This window comes from Anomaloglossus baeobatrachus, chromosome 8, assembly GCF_048569485.1.
Source record: "Anomaloglossus baeobatrachus isolate aAnoBae1 chromosome 8, aAnoBae1.hap1, whole genome shotgun sequence".
NCBI lineage: Eukaryota > Metazoa > Chordata > Amphibia > Anura > Aromobatidae > Anomaloglossus > Anomaloglossus baeobatrachus.
In genome coordinates, this window is record NC_134360.1 from 79,693,719 (window position 1) to 79,712,248 (window position 18,530).

The 18,530-nt window shown below is 40.4% G+C and overlaps 1 protein-coding gene across 3 annotated transcripts; it reads left to right on the plus strand.

The window, feature by feature from the left end:
• The first annotated feature begins 1,128 nt into the window (after positions 1-1,128).
• LOC142249874 (uncharacterized) lies at positions 1,129-10,272 on the plus strand. Of its 3 annotated transcripts, XM_075321831.1 has the most exons (7): positions 3,934-4,011; positions 4,711-4,768; positions 4,888-4,998; positions 5,097-5,348; positions 5,440-5,562; positions 5,723-6,016; positions 10,194-10,272. In XM_075321831.1, the coding sequence occupies exons 2-7, from the start codon at positions 4,711-4,713 to the stop codon at positions 10,196-10,198; spliced, it is 843 nt and encodes a 280-aa protein (XP_075177946.1). In that variant the 5' UTR covers positions 3,934-4,011; the 3' UTR covers positions 10,199-10,272. The 3 variants fall into 3 exon arrangements, with proteins under 3 accessions (XP_075177945.1, XP_075177946.1, XP_075177944.1); XM_075321829.1 differs by lacking the exon at positions 10,194-10,272 and having other exon boundaries at positions 5,723-7,401; XM_075321830.1 differs by lacking the exons at positions 3,934-4,011; positions 4,711-4,768; positions 10,194-10,272 and adding an exon at positions 1,129-1,226 and having other exon boundaries at positions 5,723-7,401.
• The last annotated feature ends 8,258 nt before the right edge of the window (positions 10,273-18,530 follow it).

Here is an 18,530-nt window from a genome sequence, read left to right on the forward strand (position 1 = left end):
TGTTAGTGCAGCCCAGTGGCATTAACTGGGCTGCTGCTGCTGATGCGCCTGGTGTCCACAGGTGTGGCCCCTACGCACACGGACAGCGTACCCAATGGCCCCTGTGTTGTTAACTGGGAGTTCCTGTGCTGGGTGTGTGGACCCTGTGACGCTAACAGGGTTCCCAGTCTCCAGATCCGAGTGTCGTCTAACTCGGTTCAGGCTACTATTAGTTTCATAGCCACCCAAGTAGTAGGGGTGGGGGACAAGTCATCAAAAGAAATCTGACAGTTGCCCCGCCCCTATCAAAGTGTATTAAACACGCCCCCTTAATCAAAATGGTTATCATTTGATATCCTTTTGATATCAAATGGCTATCATTTGATAGCCTTTTGATATCAAATGACTATCATCCGATATCCTTTTGATATATCCTTTTGATATCAAATGACTATCATCTGATATCCTTTTGATATCAAATGGCTATCATCTGATATTTATTTGTTAGGTTGTTATGTTTCCCCTTAATCCTGTCCTATTATTTATCTGTCCAATAATTGTTCTCTTTTATATAGGTATTTTGATACTGTAATTTTCTGTTAAATTGATATTCAAAGTGTATTATTGATATCAAATTGTCTTACTGACACGCTTACCCATTAAAAGAAACTTTATTCCTATAATAGTAGAATGTTCCCCATGATATTGTCAGTAGAATTATATATAGTATAATGTTCCCCATGAGTCTTATTGATACGATTACCCATGATATTAAATGAGAGAAGTCGGTCTTATTGATACGAGTACCCACGATATTAAATGAGAGAAGTCATTTTATTTCATATAATAGTATAATGTTTATTGAACCAAATCCACAATACACAGCAAATATCAAATCATAATAGTATAATGTTTATTGAACCAAATCCACAATACACAGCAAATATCAAATCAATTATCATGTGAACAATATCAAAAATCAATACAGTTGAATATCCGCAATACACAGCAATTATCAAAGCCGCAAATAACTGAGCAGTTGAATTTAGGATTCAAGCATCTTGTAGAAGCATTAGGGACAACAGCTGACTTTACAAGAGACCAGTTCTTGTGTTAAGTGTTTTCAATAGCAAATGTGTTTTTTCAGCTTCCTAATGACGTTGCAACAGTTGTGAGTCTTGAAGCGAACATTCATTCACCATCACCTGTTTGCCGTGTATTCATAGTTTTTCAATAACAGAGAGAAGGTACAGTTGTAGTTTTTTGTCAATTACCTCTCAGTAATGTTTTTTCAAGTGTCTAATGATTTTTTCAAATGGATCATAGTCAGAGACAGGATTCACTGTAGTGTGAGAACCCCAGTTGTCATTTTGAATCTCGAAAGGAACAGAAATTAACACATCGTTGAACAAAGTTAAAATGATTCATACAACTATAGCCTTTTGGATCAGATGAAATTTTCTTTACAAAAGCAAGAACTATATTATCGTTTTGCTTTAAATCATTACTAAATTGTTCCAATATTTCACTATATGTCCGTCCTCTTGCTAAATGCCAAATAAACAAGGCCAGATCCTTCCTGAGGAGGCGTGTTTAATCTATTCATGACGGTTGTAGAGAGGGAGGTAACGGCATCTTTAGCGATATTTTTGACTGCTGTTTTTACATGCGGTTTTACTATTTCTAATCCTTTTCGGAAGAGGGGCATGGCTTTTCGAAACAGACCCCTAAAAATCCCAGCCAGACCAGCTCCATACATGTACTCATCACCGCGAAATCCCTCTAAGCCGTTGCCCGTCTGAGCTATGTAATAGCGGATATAAATGCTTGGATCGCCGTAAACCCTATGAGACACCATTTTATCGTGTCAATCACGTCGCTGCCTAAAGTGTAATCGTACGATTGTTTTTCCGTACTTGAATTTAACAGGGGTACCCTGATCTGTCAAGATAGATATGGTTATAGAATCAAAGCTATGTTTGCATAGAGGTACATAATCTGGACGCGTGTACTGGAGGGTGATAATATCCGAGCTTTTACCGCTGACTTGTGCGGTTCTCAGAAGTTGAACATAACTGTCTCCAACAAGTTGGTGTTGAATTATATCTGTGTAAACAAATAATGTATAAAATCCGTCTTTTATATCGGCATACGACTTCTTTCTCTCTAACAGGCTATTATCATACGCCTCAATATACGGTTGCAATCCTAAAATATGAGCCAATTTTTGTCCTGGAGCAAACTGAATCGTAGGGGAATCCGATAGAGTCACACTTCTCTTCACTTCATCATAACGAAGTTTAAAACCATCGGCGGCTACCTTCAATGTGTCAATACGTTCATTAATGGCTCTTATGAGTTCAGAAATATTTAAATAATATCCTGCTTTTACGAAATATTCCCTCTGGATATCTCCTCGTTTTCCGATATAAAATGAGCCTTCGTTATTTTCAAAGGTAAACCAGGTATGGGGGTACTGAATTTCTGTGAGTGCTACTTCATACGTTCCTGTAAGGTATACGGGTTTTGCCAGTTTTGTAGTAAACGTAGATATCGTGTTGTCTGGAAAAATTTTAGAGGAGGCATTGCTAGGTAATGTAATATAGAATGAGCCAGAATCCATAATTACATGTCCGTCAACTGGTCTTCTTTAATCCAACTATTGAAGGATGATGGGTATCCCAACCACTTAACGAGAACCAGCGATATATTTTTGACGCGTCTTCGTCTCAAAATTTTTTCTACTTTGTAGAGTCGATTCTCATCCGCTGAAACTTTTTGTAGTTCCTCCTTATAAAATGTTCCCTCCACAGGGTCTCCGCGCAAATCAACGATTTTGTAGAGAGGTATTTGAAATTTTGTATTAATGCCACTAATCATAAATATTTCTTCAGTGTATGTTTGTTCATATCCCTTAGCGAAAGTACGTTTATATTGAGACAAGCGTACATTATCACCAATTTTTAAAGAAGGTTTAATCGACTTATTATTCATACTAGAGCTGTAAATATTTTTCCATATTTGTAACGAATTTTTGCTCGTAACATCAACAGGTCTACAGCGAATACTCGAATGAAAAGTATGATTGTAACTATGCACCAAATCCGGTAAAATATCAATGTACCTAAACGTGTTTTGTCTTGTAAGGTAGCGAAACATCCTGGATTTTAACGTACGATTAAATCTCTCCACCACAGCGGCTTTTACTAAATTGTTCGTATAGAAATGCAAAATGTTATACGTTTTACAAATACGTTTCATAGAGGCGTTCACAAATTCTTTACCCCGATCCGTCTGTAATTTCTTCGGTATGCGTTTTTCATTTTGAAATATTCGTTCAAAAGATCTGGCTACACCTGATCCAGTCTTGTTTGATAAGGGGACGCACCATGCAAATTTTGATAGAATATCTATAATTGTCAGGATATATTTGACATTATCATTTTCCCTTGAATATTCAATTAAACTTACGAGATCCGCTTGCCACTGTTGGTCTATATTTGAAACTAAGATTTTATTTGTCTTAAATCTCTTTCTTACAGGCTTGTGCAAAATATATGAATCTTGTCTATTCAACCAATCACGCACAATCGCTTCTTTAATCGCCTGATTTCTTCTTGTTTCTCTATATAATTTGTCAATTCCACCAAAGGAACCAGCAGCTTTAGGTGTGAAATACTGCTTATTCAATATTTTTTCAAGGTTTCTAGAATCCATGATGAGGAATTTGACGTTTGATGTCTTTATCAGAATTGCCTCTGTATGAAATGATATTAAATGGAAACTTTAATACCAACTATATTATGCTTGAAAAGTAATTTCATTTAAAAGACAACAGCTGAGGCGTCTAAATATAAAGATATCATGATTGGCTGTTACCCTGTGGAGTGACGCCCCTGACTGTTTTTGGTGGGTGTGATTTTCTGAGCTGAAGCCCTTTAAATAGAGTGCAAAGGCCCATTCATAGCAGTGCAGATTTACCAAGAAAGTATTTTTCCAGTTCTACTGAACATCGCTTCATCTCTTTAAACAGTAAGTTTACTTTTTTAATTCCCATTTCTTGTGTAGTGATAAACTGTAGCCTTCCATATTTCAATTATCTAGTCTGTATGATATGAGACTGAATATATACCATAAAGTAAATCTCATTGCTTCATATATCAAGGACCTATTGCGTTATAATACAGGTAATATATATCTTTGTACTGTGTTAGTAGAGATAAAATTTGTTTAAAAGAACTGAGGCCTTCAGTTCTTTTAAACAAATTTTACTGCATTATAGTTATCTTGTTATCTTATATGCTTTGCTAGTCAATTATAGTGGTGAATACTAGTTCTGTCCTATGTTTAATACATGAGTAATATATGGTTATTGAATAGTTCATCCAAGGCTTAGATAGTTATTTATTTTATTATTATAACTTATTTAAATATTTAATATACTGTTTATTATAAGTTATTTACCTTTGTAATATTGAATAGATAAGTAATTTTATATTTAATACATGCGTAATAAATATTGCTGATGAATAGGGCAATCATTGCTTAGATATAGTTAATCATTTTTATTATTATAACTTATTCAGATATTTAATATAGACCCTTTGTAATATTATATTTTGTCGTATATTACTTTCATAGCGCATATATATATATATATATATATATATATATATATATATATATATATATATATATATATATATATTAATGTGTTACATTTTATTTCAGATGGAAAACCACAATTCCGGAGATCATTTCGATACCTTTCTTACGAATTCCCAATTAGGTATTATATTGAATATATTGAAAGGAGGGTCATCTCACTCTGATTAAGTTCATATTTTGTATATTAATTATCATATTTTGTATATTAATTATATATTCTTTCATTCTTTCTTATTTAAGAAGAGTGTATGAGTCCAGGATTTAACAACATTTTTAGTACTCTGAATTATGGACCCAGTGAAGATGTAATTGATGAGTCAAATGTTCCAGGTTTTCATCAATCGGTCACAGGTAATTATGTATATTATCAGCAGCTTTATTACTATTTGTATAATAACTGATTAAATATGTGCTTCTAGACCTGATGCTAAGTAAAATTTCTCATTCAGATACTGAAATGATGCGGTCAGTTTTTATGATGGAAAACAATCAAGACTTTGAAACAGCTGAAAATCGGGACTCGGATATCGAACTCGTAGAAGTGCACTGTAGTTCTGTACTGCCCCTGTATGCAACAGCTGAAAATCGGGATTCGGCTATCGAACTCGTAGAAGTGCCCTGTAGTCCTGTACTTCCCCCGGCTCCTAACGCTCCAAAAAAATCCGGAAAATCAATAAGAAGGGACCTCAAGAATAGAAAAGGTAATTTACGATTATCAGGTCCGTGAAGAAAAGCTTTTCTGTTGTGTTAAAAGCATTTCTGATGGGTCTAATAGTTATGTTTTATTTACAGATGTTCAACTAGTGGCCAAAAAACTTGAATTTGCAAAAGAGAATATTCCCATCCCGTCGACATCGTTCAATGAGAAGACTACTAATCCAGGGCCTGTAGAAGTACAATATGCAACTCATGCTTGTAAGTATATATTTATTCCATTCTATACTGCCTTTATACATACAATGTCGCAATGAAAATTGCTTAACTGGCACCTGTAACTTTTCCTATGTTGATCCTATGTTGTTTTCTATGTTACTCTAACTTCACGATGAACTGACGCTAGTATCTTTTCTTTCAGCAACGTCGTCTCTGCAGAGGTGTAATTATGACTCGCCGCAGATAACTCCGCAAAGAGCTAATGTGATCGTGAGAACAACGCCTCTTTCACGAACAAAGCCTCTTTCACCAAGCAATATTGTGAATCGTGAAGATACGACTGCGTCCATCAAGTATCCCAGGAATTCAGTACCGAAGAAACGTGAGGCTAGAGCTACATCCCCCAAGCAACCCGGGAATTTAATTCCAAAGGCTATAAATATGAACACTATACGGGTGCAGCACACTGAGCAACCATCAGTTAATACTTCTGAAGGTTCGTCTAGTGATTTTGGTATTGTAATGCCTCTAAAAAAACGTTCTGATTCAAAACGGAGAGTAAGCAAAAAGCAGAGAGTTGACTCTACATCAGCTTACACAGTGAGACCTGTGTGGGCTGATGAACAGGACATCATGCTTACTGCTATGTCTGGACAGTATGTCCAATGCAAACTTTACCAGAACAAACTAAAATATTTTTGTGATACCTATGAAAGATTCATGAATGCATATCCAACATCTGACATTATCGCAGAACTATCTGAATTCAAAAGAGAGCATGCTATTGTATTATCACAACCTAATAAAAAGGAATCACTGTGACTATGCATGGTTGGTTACGGGATGCAGAAATTACCAAAAAAAGGGACGAAATTATTTAAAATGGGTCCACAGAGGGCATACAGATCGAGAATACTTAAACGGGCTCTAAAGCTGTTGATTAGATCTAAACGATCGCTAGCAGCTAGAAAACGACGAGAGGCAGCTCACAGATCTATATCTACACAAAACCCACAGATGCTGATACATGCACAGAGTCCTTCACGTAACCAAGATAACCCTGGAGGTGTTAACCCCACTGTGTCTCCAAATGCTCAAAGCAGAGAGCCTCTGGAAACACATGCTGAAAGGGCACATAATGCAGCACCTGTTGGTAATGTTGATAATGATAATGTAGTGAATGCAGATCAAGCAGTATTTTTACAGCATTTTTTTCATCAACAAAGAGATGTCCGCAATTTCAATGCCCGCTTGCACATTGATCATTTTAGATTTGTAAATTTAGACCGCATCCAATCATTTGTAGAGGCCATAAATGTCGTACATGACACTATTCAGTCATTACTGGACAGAATCATCAGGGACATTGATCCTGGGGACTTTGTTCAATTAAGACTTGAAGGTGGGGCCACATTAGATCCCATTTTCACTACAAAACAATCAAGGGATGATTTCAGTTCTGTATCATTTTTAAATTCTGTTGCTCGCACATTGCAAAGTAATGCTGAATGCCTAGCATCCAATTCACTCAAATTAGTCGTAACAATAATTAAAAACAGACGCGGTGGTGCAAAAAGACGGTTGAAATCTATAGCGAGTAGTCAAATCATTAAACAAAAGAAGCGCTGGCTGTATGACTTTAACAATTACAACACAAATCTGTGCTTCAGTGCTAGTGTGTGTGCCCTGATGGACGACACTGATGTCGGTGATTCAGTTATACTGAGTCGTGCTAAAGCCATACATGCATCCCTGGGTATTCCTGAGGAACAACTAATAAGCTTTAGTGAAATTGTGGATTTTGAGAAACTTCTGGGTGTCAACATTAAAGTACTGTACTACAGTCAGGGTGACTGGCGTTACTTTCAATCAGGTAAAACATCTGGTACTAAAAACATTTTCATATTGCATCATGATAATCACTACTACGGTATCAAAAATATGAAGGGTTTTATCGGTGAGGATTACTTTTGTGAAAGATGCAATTCTGTGTTTCATCACAAATTTAATCATTCGTGTCAATATTTTTGTAAAGCTTGTCAAAGAGAGAGCTGTGTGGAGAGCAGTGATGAGCAGTACCCACCTCGTTGCCCTATATGTCGGGTTTTTTGTCGCTCGAGTGAGTGCTTAGATCATCACACACATTTAGCTACAGATAACCCAACATTCTGCAGACTTAAAACATTTTGTGATAAATGTCATCATTTTGTGTTCAAAGATAGCGAGTCCGAGCATAAATGTAAAGGCATGTGTTGTCCTGTTTGTCGCATACGTCTAAATGAATTTGATGACCATCTTTGTTACATGCGGAGGTATGTACCAAAGGAGGAAACAGAACAATATATATTTTATGACTTTGAATGTATGCAAGAGACAGGTACGCACATACCAAATTACATTTACGCAACAACATTGCATGGCAGGCCTTCCTGGGAGTTTGAAGGTAAATCGTGTACTCATGACTTTGTACTGTTCTTTACAAGCGGTAAATTTTCAGGTCATACATTTATAGCCCACAATGCCGGCAGATACGATGCTTACTTTATTGTTAAAGAATTGATTTCTGAAAAACTCTGCGTAAAACTGATATCCCGAGGTGGACGCCTCTTGTGTGTAACGCTGCCTGATTTGGATATACGATTTATAGACTCTCTAAATTTCATACCCATGAAACTTAGTAAGCTACCACAGGCTATGGGTTTTTCAGGTTCAAAAGGGCATTTTCCCCACTTTTTTAACACTGAAGAAAATCAAAACTATGTGGGGCCCCTACCCGCTGTAAAATATTATGGGGTAGAGTACATGTCGCCTAGTGAGAAAGGGGAATTTATGGAGTGGTATGAGACCGAGGTAAATACAACTTTTGACTTTAAGTCTGAACTAAAAGCTTATTGCAAGCAAGATGTTGAGATTCTGAGGCGCTCTTGTGAACTCTATAGAGAGCGTGTTATGGAGATGACGCAGAAAAATATTCAAATATACTGTAAACAGGAAAAGAAAAAGATTGAAGTGACCAGATGCATTGATCCTTTTCAACTCGTGACCCTGGCCTCTGTATGTATGGCAATGTACAGGTTTAAATTTCTTCCAAAAAACACAATAGCCATTTTACCTGGGGATAATTATCACAAGACAAAAAAACGTTTCTCGTCCCCCGCTATACAGTGGCTCATGTATGTAGCACACACAGAGAACATAACCATTCAGCATGCTTTGAGAGGCGGTGAAAAACAAGTCGGAAAATATTTCTTAGATGGTTACGCCTATGTTAACAACAGTCACATAGCGTTTGAATTTCAGGGCTGCTTTTACCATGGATGTCCTGTATGTTATAATGAAAATGACTCAAATAAGGTCACAAACACATCCTATGGTCAATTATATTACGCCTTTTTAGCTAAAAAACGTTACTTGCAGTATTGCGGCTACACAGTGAGAGTTCTGTGGGAACATGATTGGAAAGAAATGGTTGAAAAAGATTCTAATCTTCAAACATTTCTTGACCAAATGGAATTCCCCAAACCCTTAGATCCCCGCGATGCCCTTTATGGGGGCCGTACTAATGCCATTAAACTTTATCACCAACGGGAATCTGGAGAGATGCTACATTACTATGATTTCACCAGTCTGTATCCCTTTGTAAACAAAACTAAAACATATCCTGTTGGTCATCCTCATATTATCTATGAGAACTTTGGATTTATTAAAAATTACTTTGGTCTTGTCAAAGTCAAGGTCTACCCTCCAAGGGATTTATTTTTTCCAGTTCTTCCGGTAAAACTCAACAAAAAATTAATGTTTCCCCTTTGCTATACATGCGCTGTCAATTCACAAACTGAGGACTGTACACACAGTGATGAGGATCGCTCTCTGACAGGAACTTGGTGCACAATAGAGGTTGAGATGGCAATAGAAAAAGGATATAGGATTGCACACATCTATGAAATTTGGGATTTTACTAATACCAGTGATACTCTGTTTGCGCCGTACATTAAATTACACCTTAGGGATAAGCAGGAGGCTTCCGGTTATCCCAGCTGGTGCACTGATGATAACAAGAAACAACAGTACATTGACACCTTTCTTGAAAAAGAAGGTGTACAATTACGATCTGAAAATATAGGAATGAACTCTGCAAAGAGACAGATCTCCAAGCTTTTCTTAAATTCTTTATGGGGAAAGTTTGCACAGAGATCTAATTTATCATGTACCAGCATTATCAGCGATGCTGAAGCCTTGTTTCATCATGTTTTTTTACCGTACTATGACATTTCAATGTTGCATTTTATTGATGATGAGACAACCACAATTGACTGGAAATATACAGAGGGACATCACACTGTCAACAAAAACACAAACATTTTTATAGCGTGTTTTACAACGGCGTATGCCAGACTAGAGCTATACTCTGTTCTGGATAAATTGCAGGAAAGGTGCCTATACCATGACACAGATTCTGTTATTTTTGTGCAGAAAGATGGTGAGTGGAGTCCTCCTTTAGGGGATTACCTGGGGGAATTGACCAGTGAGATACCTGATGATACGTACATCACTGAATTTGTATCTGCAGGTCCAAAAACTTACGGATACAAACTCAACACTGGTAAAACTGTCTTAAAAGTGAAGGGTATAACGTTAAATGTTGGTAACAACCAATCTATTAATTTCAACAGTCTAAAAGATCTAGTTCTGGACTACCCGCGTAATTCTGATTCTGAAACACAGAAACGAATTATCGTTGAACAGCCAGGAATTGTGAAAAATAAAAAGTACTGGGACATTGAGACAAGACCATTACGCAAAACACAAAGGTGTGTTTACACAAAACGACGCCTATTTGATGATTTTACTACCGTACCATTTGGCTATTAGTTGTGACTTGTGATGGATACCCGTCTGCAACACCCATTCTCCTGCATTCTAGCAGGTCCATCTAATTCTGGAAAAAGTTATTTTGTAAAACAACTGTTATATAATATTGACACTCATTTTTCTCATAAGCCTGATAATATTGTTTGGTTTTATTCGTGCTGGCAAAAACTATATGACGAAATCTCTCTTTCTTTTCCAATCATCAGATTTGTGGAGGGTCTGCCTCATACATTTGTAGATGATGAATTATTCCCTCCCGAAAAGGTAAATTTGACTATTGTTGATGATCTCATGGAGAGCGCGAGTGATAATAGTGAAGTAGAAAAAGCTTTTACCAAGTATGTACACCACAGAAATCTCAGCATTTTCTACCTGGTACAAAACATATTTTGTCAAGGTAAGAAAAGTCGGACGATAAATTTAAACACAAAGTACATGGTACTTTTTAATAATCCTCGGGATAAATTACAAATTGTTACGTTAGCGCGACAGATGTATCCAGGAAAAACACGTTTTTTCTTAGAAGCTTTTGAGGATGCAACGCGGGTACCTTATGGTTATTTGATGCTAGACTTAAGAGCCGATACCCCTGAGGATCTTCGCTTGAGGACGGGCCTGTTTCCACCAGCTTTACCCGCTGTGTATGTTCAAAAGAAAAATACTTCTAAAAAGTGAAATTTGCGCAAAATCAGACATTCTACGCTGTGGACATAGTGTTGTAAAGATGTCTGAGAGAATCCGACGTAACTGGGATCTCTTAAAAACCCTCGTGAAGGCCCCTCCTTCTGTCAGAAAATCTATTTTGTGCAATGCGAGTCATGATTTAATTACAGCCATAGGGGAAATTGCATTAAACATCTTAAAAGGCCGTATTCCTCTGAAAGAACGCCAAAAAAATATACTAAAAAAATGGCGTAAAGCTATAAGAGCCATGAGTAATAAGTCCCACAGCATAAAGAAAAAGAAACGTATACTAAATCAGACCGGTGGGTTTATAGGTCCTCTTTTAGGCTTTGCGATTCCGATAATAACAAGTCTTCTCGCCGGTAAATAATGGAACATACTGAGAAAATGTATCTTGTTCCTAAGCAGGAACTAATTAAACTACGAGCCCCTATTACAGACAACATACGACAGAGTGTAATCCATCGTCTCGATGCTGAAATTAGTGAAATTTTACAAAGACGTGACATACCGGACGACATCAAAATTAAAAAATATAGTGATGTACTACAGAGATACTTGGTTCATGCTAAACACGATGCAAAGGAATTATCAACTTTAAAGTTTATTAACGCTCCTGAGATTGATCATCAACAATTGTCGAATTCAGAACCTGATAATAATACAACCGTTAATGAAATTGTAAGTCATGTAAATCCGCGCTATAAAAAGAACGCAGAATTTTTACTAAACAGACTGTTGCAGAACAAAAATATTACATCGTGGAATGATAAAAGTGAATTTATATTCAAAGGAAGTGTAATTCCAGGCTCTAACATGATGGATTTGGTACGTAACACAACTCAGAGCCACGCCCTGACCAACAGGAATTTACCTCGGGGCTGGGATACATTTATGCAGGCCATGGCTGAGTTAAATATGCCCTCCACTGTTGTGGGTAATTCCACTACCAGAGAACAGTTAGATCGATTAAAAATACCATTGAATGAATCTGATGGTACATCTAAATCTCGAACTCTATTCACACCTCGACGTGTGAACCATCCTTTACACTCCTCTCCAATAGGTATTGCTCAAGGCCCTTTAAGGATTAAAAAAAGAGTATCACCGATTCTACAATCCACGTGGCTCACTATGTAACGACAACTTTGATTTGTGTATTGCGGATGTGCAATTGTATTGATTTTTGATATTGTTCACATGATAATTGATTTGATATTTGCTGTGTATTGTGGATTTGGTTCAATAAACATTATACTATTATGATTTGATATTTGCTGTGTATTGTGGATTTGGTTCAATAAACATTATACTATTATATGAAATAAAATGACTTCTCTCATTTAATATCGTGGGTACTCGTATCAATAAGACCGACTTCTCTCATTTAATATCATGGGTAATCGTATCAATAAGACTCATGGGGAACATTATACTATATATAATTCTACTGACAATATCATGGGGAACATTCTACTATTATAGGAATAAAGTTTCTTTTAATGGGTAAGCGTGTCAGTAAGACAATTTGATATCAATAATACACTTTGAATATCAATTTGATTAACAGAAAATTACAGTATCAAAATACCTATATAAAAGAGAACAATTATTGGACAGATAAATAATAGGACAGGATTAAGGGGAAACATAACAACCTAACAAATAAATATCAGATGATAGCCATTTGATATCAAAAGGATATCAGATGATAGTCATTTGATATCAAAAGGATATATCAAAAGGATATCGGATGATAGTCATTTGATATCAAAAGGCTATCAAATGATAGCCATTTGATATCAAAAGGATATCAAATGATAACCATTTTGATTAAGGGGGCGTGTTTAATACACTTTGATAGGGGCGGGGCAACTGTCAGATTTCTTTTGATGACTTGTCCCCCACCCCTACTACTCACCCAGCTCTGTATCCTCCGCCTAACCTTCGTGTTGCCAGCATCTCCTTTTCCATCTGTGAGCATGGTGGACCCCGACTGGCGATTGGGATATATACCACCTTATCCTAATCTGCCAGTCCCCCCGTAACAGATGGTGTTTCTTCAGCAGATGTTACTGTTGCTTAACCACCAAACCCACGGACACAAACTTTTTTATACTTTCCAACACACCTGTTCCACTTTCCACCAGCATATGGCCTTTTGCCACTCATTTTGTATATTTACTAATTTGCAACTCTGCAGGGACACCATAGTCAACGCTGTCTCAGCACAGCAGCCAGCCCTCGGTCCCTCAGATGTAGACAAGTAAAAGACCATTTCCTACTAGCCATGACAAAATGTTGTGATTCACTCTGTGCAGCACTGGTGTTTAGTGGAAAAGCCGAGCTAAGATTGCGTACCTGCTTCTGCTGATACTCCTGCATATGTGCGTCCCTTTGTATGGCAGGATTTATTTTGCCAATTTTTGTCTTGTACCGGGGATCTAACAGTGTGGCAAACCACGAGTCAGCATTACTTCGAATTAGGACAATCAAAGGGTCATGTTGTAGGTAGTGCAGCAAGAAGGCGCTCATGTGTCTTGCGCATCAAGGAGGAACAAGTCCTTGCTGTGTTGGTTGCGGAGAGGTGAGAATCATGCCTCCTTCCTCTGCCCTCTCCCCCCAACCTCGCACAACCGAAATGTGAGCAAGCTCTTCCTCATCTGCTCAGTCTTCCATGCCCATCACCTGTTACGGTTGCTGCGAGCACTGGAGACTATGTCCAGATTTCTTGCTACTGCACATGTGCGAGCGCTGGAGACTAAGTCCAGATTTCTTGCTACTGCACATGTGCGAGCGCTGGAGACTAAGTCCAGATTTCTTGCTACTGCACATGTGCGAGCGCTGGAGACTAAGTCCAGATTTCTTGCTACTGCACATGTGCGAGCGCTGGAGACTAAGTCCTATCTTGGAGCCATTGCACATGTGCGGGTGACATCATCGCTGACACGAGGTCACATGTCTCTGACACCTTCTATGCCGATTGGTCGCTGGTCATGTGCTTGTGACGCCTTGCTCGGTGATAGGCCAGCATGACGTCACTCTTGTCGTTCTGGCAGCCGATTGGTTCTGGTGTCCTCCATCTTGGATGAGGCACAGAGTCTATATAAGACCCTGACACACGCCGCATGGCGCTCAGTCCTCTTGGTTCATGCATGAGGGTAGACGCCCTGTGCACGTTCCTCTAGGCATTCCTCTGTCTATGCAAGGTGAGCGCTACCGGCAGGGTAGCGTTCTTATACCTTACAGCTTCGGCTGCTGTCCGTATCCTTACCTCTTAGGGGAGCGGACATAGGCAGGTGCCTGAGGCACATGGTCTGGCTGGGCCTTGTGATTCGACTCGTAGGTGGACGTTGCCGCTAGGGTAACGTTCCTTATACTGCGTCTGGCAGTTGTTTGTATCCTCGCACACTAGGGGAGCAAACAGAGGTAGGAGCTTTGTGCGGCTTACGCTGCTGTTCGTCTCTTTTGCACCACTAGAAGAGCGGACCTAGGCAGGTGCCATATCTAGTGGTTCGTGTCCTCGCACACTAGTGGAGCGAACGCAGGTAGGAGCTTTGTGCGGCTTACGCTGCTGTTCGTCTCTTTTGCACCACTAGAAGAGCGGACCTAGGTAGGTGCCATTTCGCACACATTGCCTTTGTCTCTGTGATTATTAACAGAGATCATTCCACACACCCTCCAAGTAAGGGAGGAATTGCTTTACTTACTTATTATATCCTTCTGTGAGTTAACAGAGGTATTGCACTCTGCCATAGTCTGCAGCAGAGTCTTTGCACGGTGGACCCTGACTGTCTGATACTCCTTTAAGTTATTATCAGACAGCCCCCCGTAACATTAGGACTGAGCCAAGGGTCTGGCAGTTATGGCAGAATATCAGCAGTTACACCGTTACATACAAGTACTTGAGTCACGGCTCAAGAGTATAGAGGATAAACCTCAGACCATGGTGACATCTGCACATGATCCTCGACTTGCTCTGCCAAACAGATATTCTGGCGATGCCAGATCATGTCGTGGTTTCATTAGTCAGTGTCAGATACACCTAGAGGTCAACTCTTCTCGCTTCTCTACGGAGAGGTCCAGAGTAGGCTTTATCATCTCCTTACTTCAGGACAAAGCCTTAGAATGGGCGACTCCCCTATGGGAGCGCTCTGATGTGGTTACTCTGAGACATCAAGACTTTCTTGATGCTCTTAAGGCGGTATTCATGGGTCCGCAGGTTACCCATGATGCGGCCCTGAGACTGTTAGATCTATCTCAGGGTTCGTTATCCACTAGTTCTTATGCCATTGCTTTTAGAACTCTGGTGGCAGAACTAGATTGGCCAGAGAAGGTGTTGATTCCTATCTTCTGGAGAGGGTTGGCAGGCTATGTCAAGGATGCTCTTGCTACTCGTGAGGTCCCTGCTTCTCTGGAGGACTTGATCACAGAAGCAACGAGGATCGATGTACGCCATAAGGAACGTAGACTCGAGGTCTCTTCCTCACGCCCTAAGCATCGGGCTATTCCAGTTGTTGAGGGTCCACTACCATCTTCCTCAGCATCTGAAACATCTCCCACTCCTATGGAGTTAGGTCATACGTCTTCCAGACTACGCAAGTCTGGTCCTCCTATATGTTACGTATGTCGTCAGGCTGGGCACTATGCCAACAAGTGTCCTAGTCGTCAGGGAAACTCCCTGGTCTAGTAACCATTAGAGGGGGGTTACTAGAGACGTCTTCTGCACCCTCTAAGTGTTGTATCCCAGGTCAGCTCTCGTTATCTGAGAATACATGGCCTATTATGGCTTTTGTGGATTCCGGAGCTGACGGGACTTTTGTGTCCTCAGGATTTGTAAAGGGACACAATATTCCCTCTATCATGTTAGAGGCGCCTATTCCTGTCCGTGTTGTTAATGGAACTATGTTGTCTGACTCCATTACATTGAGGACAGTTCCCTTGCGCCTTTCCCTGTCTCAGGGTCACATAGAGGAGATTTCTTTTCTTGTTTTGCCTGAAGGTATAGACGACATCCTTCTGGGTCTCCCATGGCTTCGGACTCATGCTCCTCACATTGACTGGGAGTCTGACAGCATTATTAGTTGGGGTTCGAAATGTCCGTCCCGATGTCTTCCCTTACCACCTAAGGTCATTGCGGTTGCATCTACTGATCTCTCTCCCATACCTACACCCTATCTGGATTTCGCTGACGTGTTCTCCAAACAGGGTGCTGAGGTTCTTCCACCCCATAGGCTGTATGACTGTGCCATAGACCTTATCCCAGGTTCGGTTCCACCTAAAGGCAGGGTTTACCCCCTGTCGATACCTGAGTCGGAGGCCATGTCGACCTATATAAGAGAGAGTTTAGAGAAGGGGTTCATTCGTAAGTCTGTCTCTCCCGCGGGAGCTGGGTTTTTCTTTGTTCGGAAGAAAGAGGGTGATTTGCGTCCCTGCATAGATTACAGGGGTCTCAACGCAATCACAATAAAGAACAAATACCCATTACCTTTAATTTCGGAGCTCTTTGACAGACTGAGAGGAGCTCAAGTTTTTACGAAGTTGGATCTGCAGGGTGCGTATAACTTGGTACGAATTCGAAAGGGTGACGAATGGAAGACCGCTTTTAACACCCGAGACGGTCACTATGAATACCTCGTCATGCCTTTTGGGTTATGTAACGCACCCGCAGTATTTCAGGACTTCGTAAACGATGTGTTCAGGGATTTACTGTTATCCTCAGTAGTGGTGTATCTGGACGACATCCTGATTTTTTCTCCTGATCTGGAGACTCATCGTCAGGATGTCGTTCGTGTCCTTTTCCGTTTAAGGGAGCACTCATTGTTTGCTAAACTCGAGAAATGTGTATTCGAGCAGTCCTCATTGCCTTTTTTGGGTTACATTATCTCACAAGAGGGCCTGGCTATGGATCCTGCGAAGCTCTCTGCTGTCCTGCAATGGTCCGAACCTCATTCCTTGAAGGCGGTGCAACGCTTCTTAGGATTCATAAATTATTACAGGCAGTTCATACCCCATTTTTCTACTTTGGTGGCCCCTTTGGTGGCCTTGACTAAGAAAGGTGCTAATCCCAAAGCCTGGTCTACTGAGACATCTCAGGCTTTTGAGGCAGTAAAAAGACACTTTTCAACTGCTCCCGTTCTTCAAAGACCCGATGAGAGTAAGCCCTTCCTCTTAGAGGTTGATGCCTCTTCAGTGGGTGCTGGTGCGGTCTTGTATCAAAAGAACGGTGCAGGTAGAAAAAGGCCGTGTTTCTTCTTTGCTAAAACCTTTTCACCGGCAGAGAGAAACTATACCATTGGGGATAGGGAACTGCTTGCCTTGAGATTAGCCTTGGAGGAGTGGCGTCACTTGCTGGAAGGAGCGAAACATCCTTTCCAGGTCTATACAGACCATAAGAATCTGACGTACTTACAAACCGCTCAGCGTCTGAATCCTCGGCAAGCCCGCTGGTCCTTGTTTTTCTCCCGCTTTCACTTCTCCATCAACTATCTGTCTGGGAGTAAGAATAACAAGGCAGACGCCCTGTCTCGCTCTATGCTTTCTACCCAGGAAGAGATTGACGAACCTCGTCTTATCCTTCCCTCCAGGGTTTTTCATACGCTCTCGCCTGTGACGTTAGACCAAATCCCACCGGGCAAGACCTTTGTTCCGCCTGATCGACAGAATGATATACTGTCATGGGCCCACACCTCAAAGGTGGGTGGGCATTTTGGTATTAGACGGACACGAGAGTTACTGGAGAGGTGGTATTGGTGGCCACACTTAGCCAGCCACGTCAAGAGATATGTCGGTTCCTGCTACTCGTGTGCTCGCAACCGTCCATTACGGCAGAGACCGGCTGGGCTCTTGCATCCTTTACCAGTGCCAGATAGACCATGGGAGGTGGTAGGCATGGACTTTGTGGGTGATCTTCCATGTTCACAGGGACATAGATTTGTGTGGGTCATTACGGACCATTTCTCCCGGATGGTTCATCTCGTACCGTTATCGAGAATCCCATCTTCCAGGGTACTAGCCAAACTATTCCTCAAGCATGTCTTTAGGCTTCACGGGATGCCAGATCGTATCATTTGTGATAGAGGCCCGCAATTTGCTTCCCGTTTCTGGCGAGATCTTTGTAGCCTTCTGCAAATTGAGTTGAATCTATCTTCGGCATACCATCCGGAGACCAATGGTTTGGTTGAGCGTACCAATCAATCCATGATTATATACCTTCGACACTTTGTTGCTGAGAACCACGATAACTGGTCCTCCCTCCTACCCTGGGCAGAATTTGCCCTTAACAATTCGCTGGCTGAGGCCACTGGGCAGACACCGTTCGTACTCAATAATGGGCAACACCCTAGGGTACCGGTACCGTTTCCCGCTGCTGCACCTCCTCCTCTTGTGGCCGACTGGGCAACTAATGCCAGAGAGGTTTGGGATCGGACTCAAGAGTCAATCCAAGCAGCTAA

Bases quoted from the DNA above. Each gene is read 5' to 3' on its own strand.
- LOC142249874 (XM_075321829.1), top strand. From the start codon at position 4,711: ATGGAAAACCACAATTCCGGAGATCATTTCGATACCTTTCTTACGAAT. The intron at 4,769-4,887 runs GTATTATATTGA...TTCTTATTTAAG, and splicing joins TCTTACGAATTCCCAATTAG to AAGAGTGTATGAGTCCAGGA. The intron at 5,349-5,439 runs GTAATTTACGAT...TTTTATTTACAG, and splicing joins GGACCTCAAGAATAGAAAAG to ATGTTCAACTAGTGGCCAAA.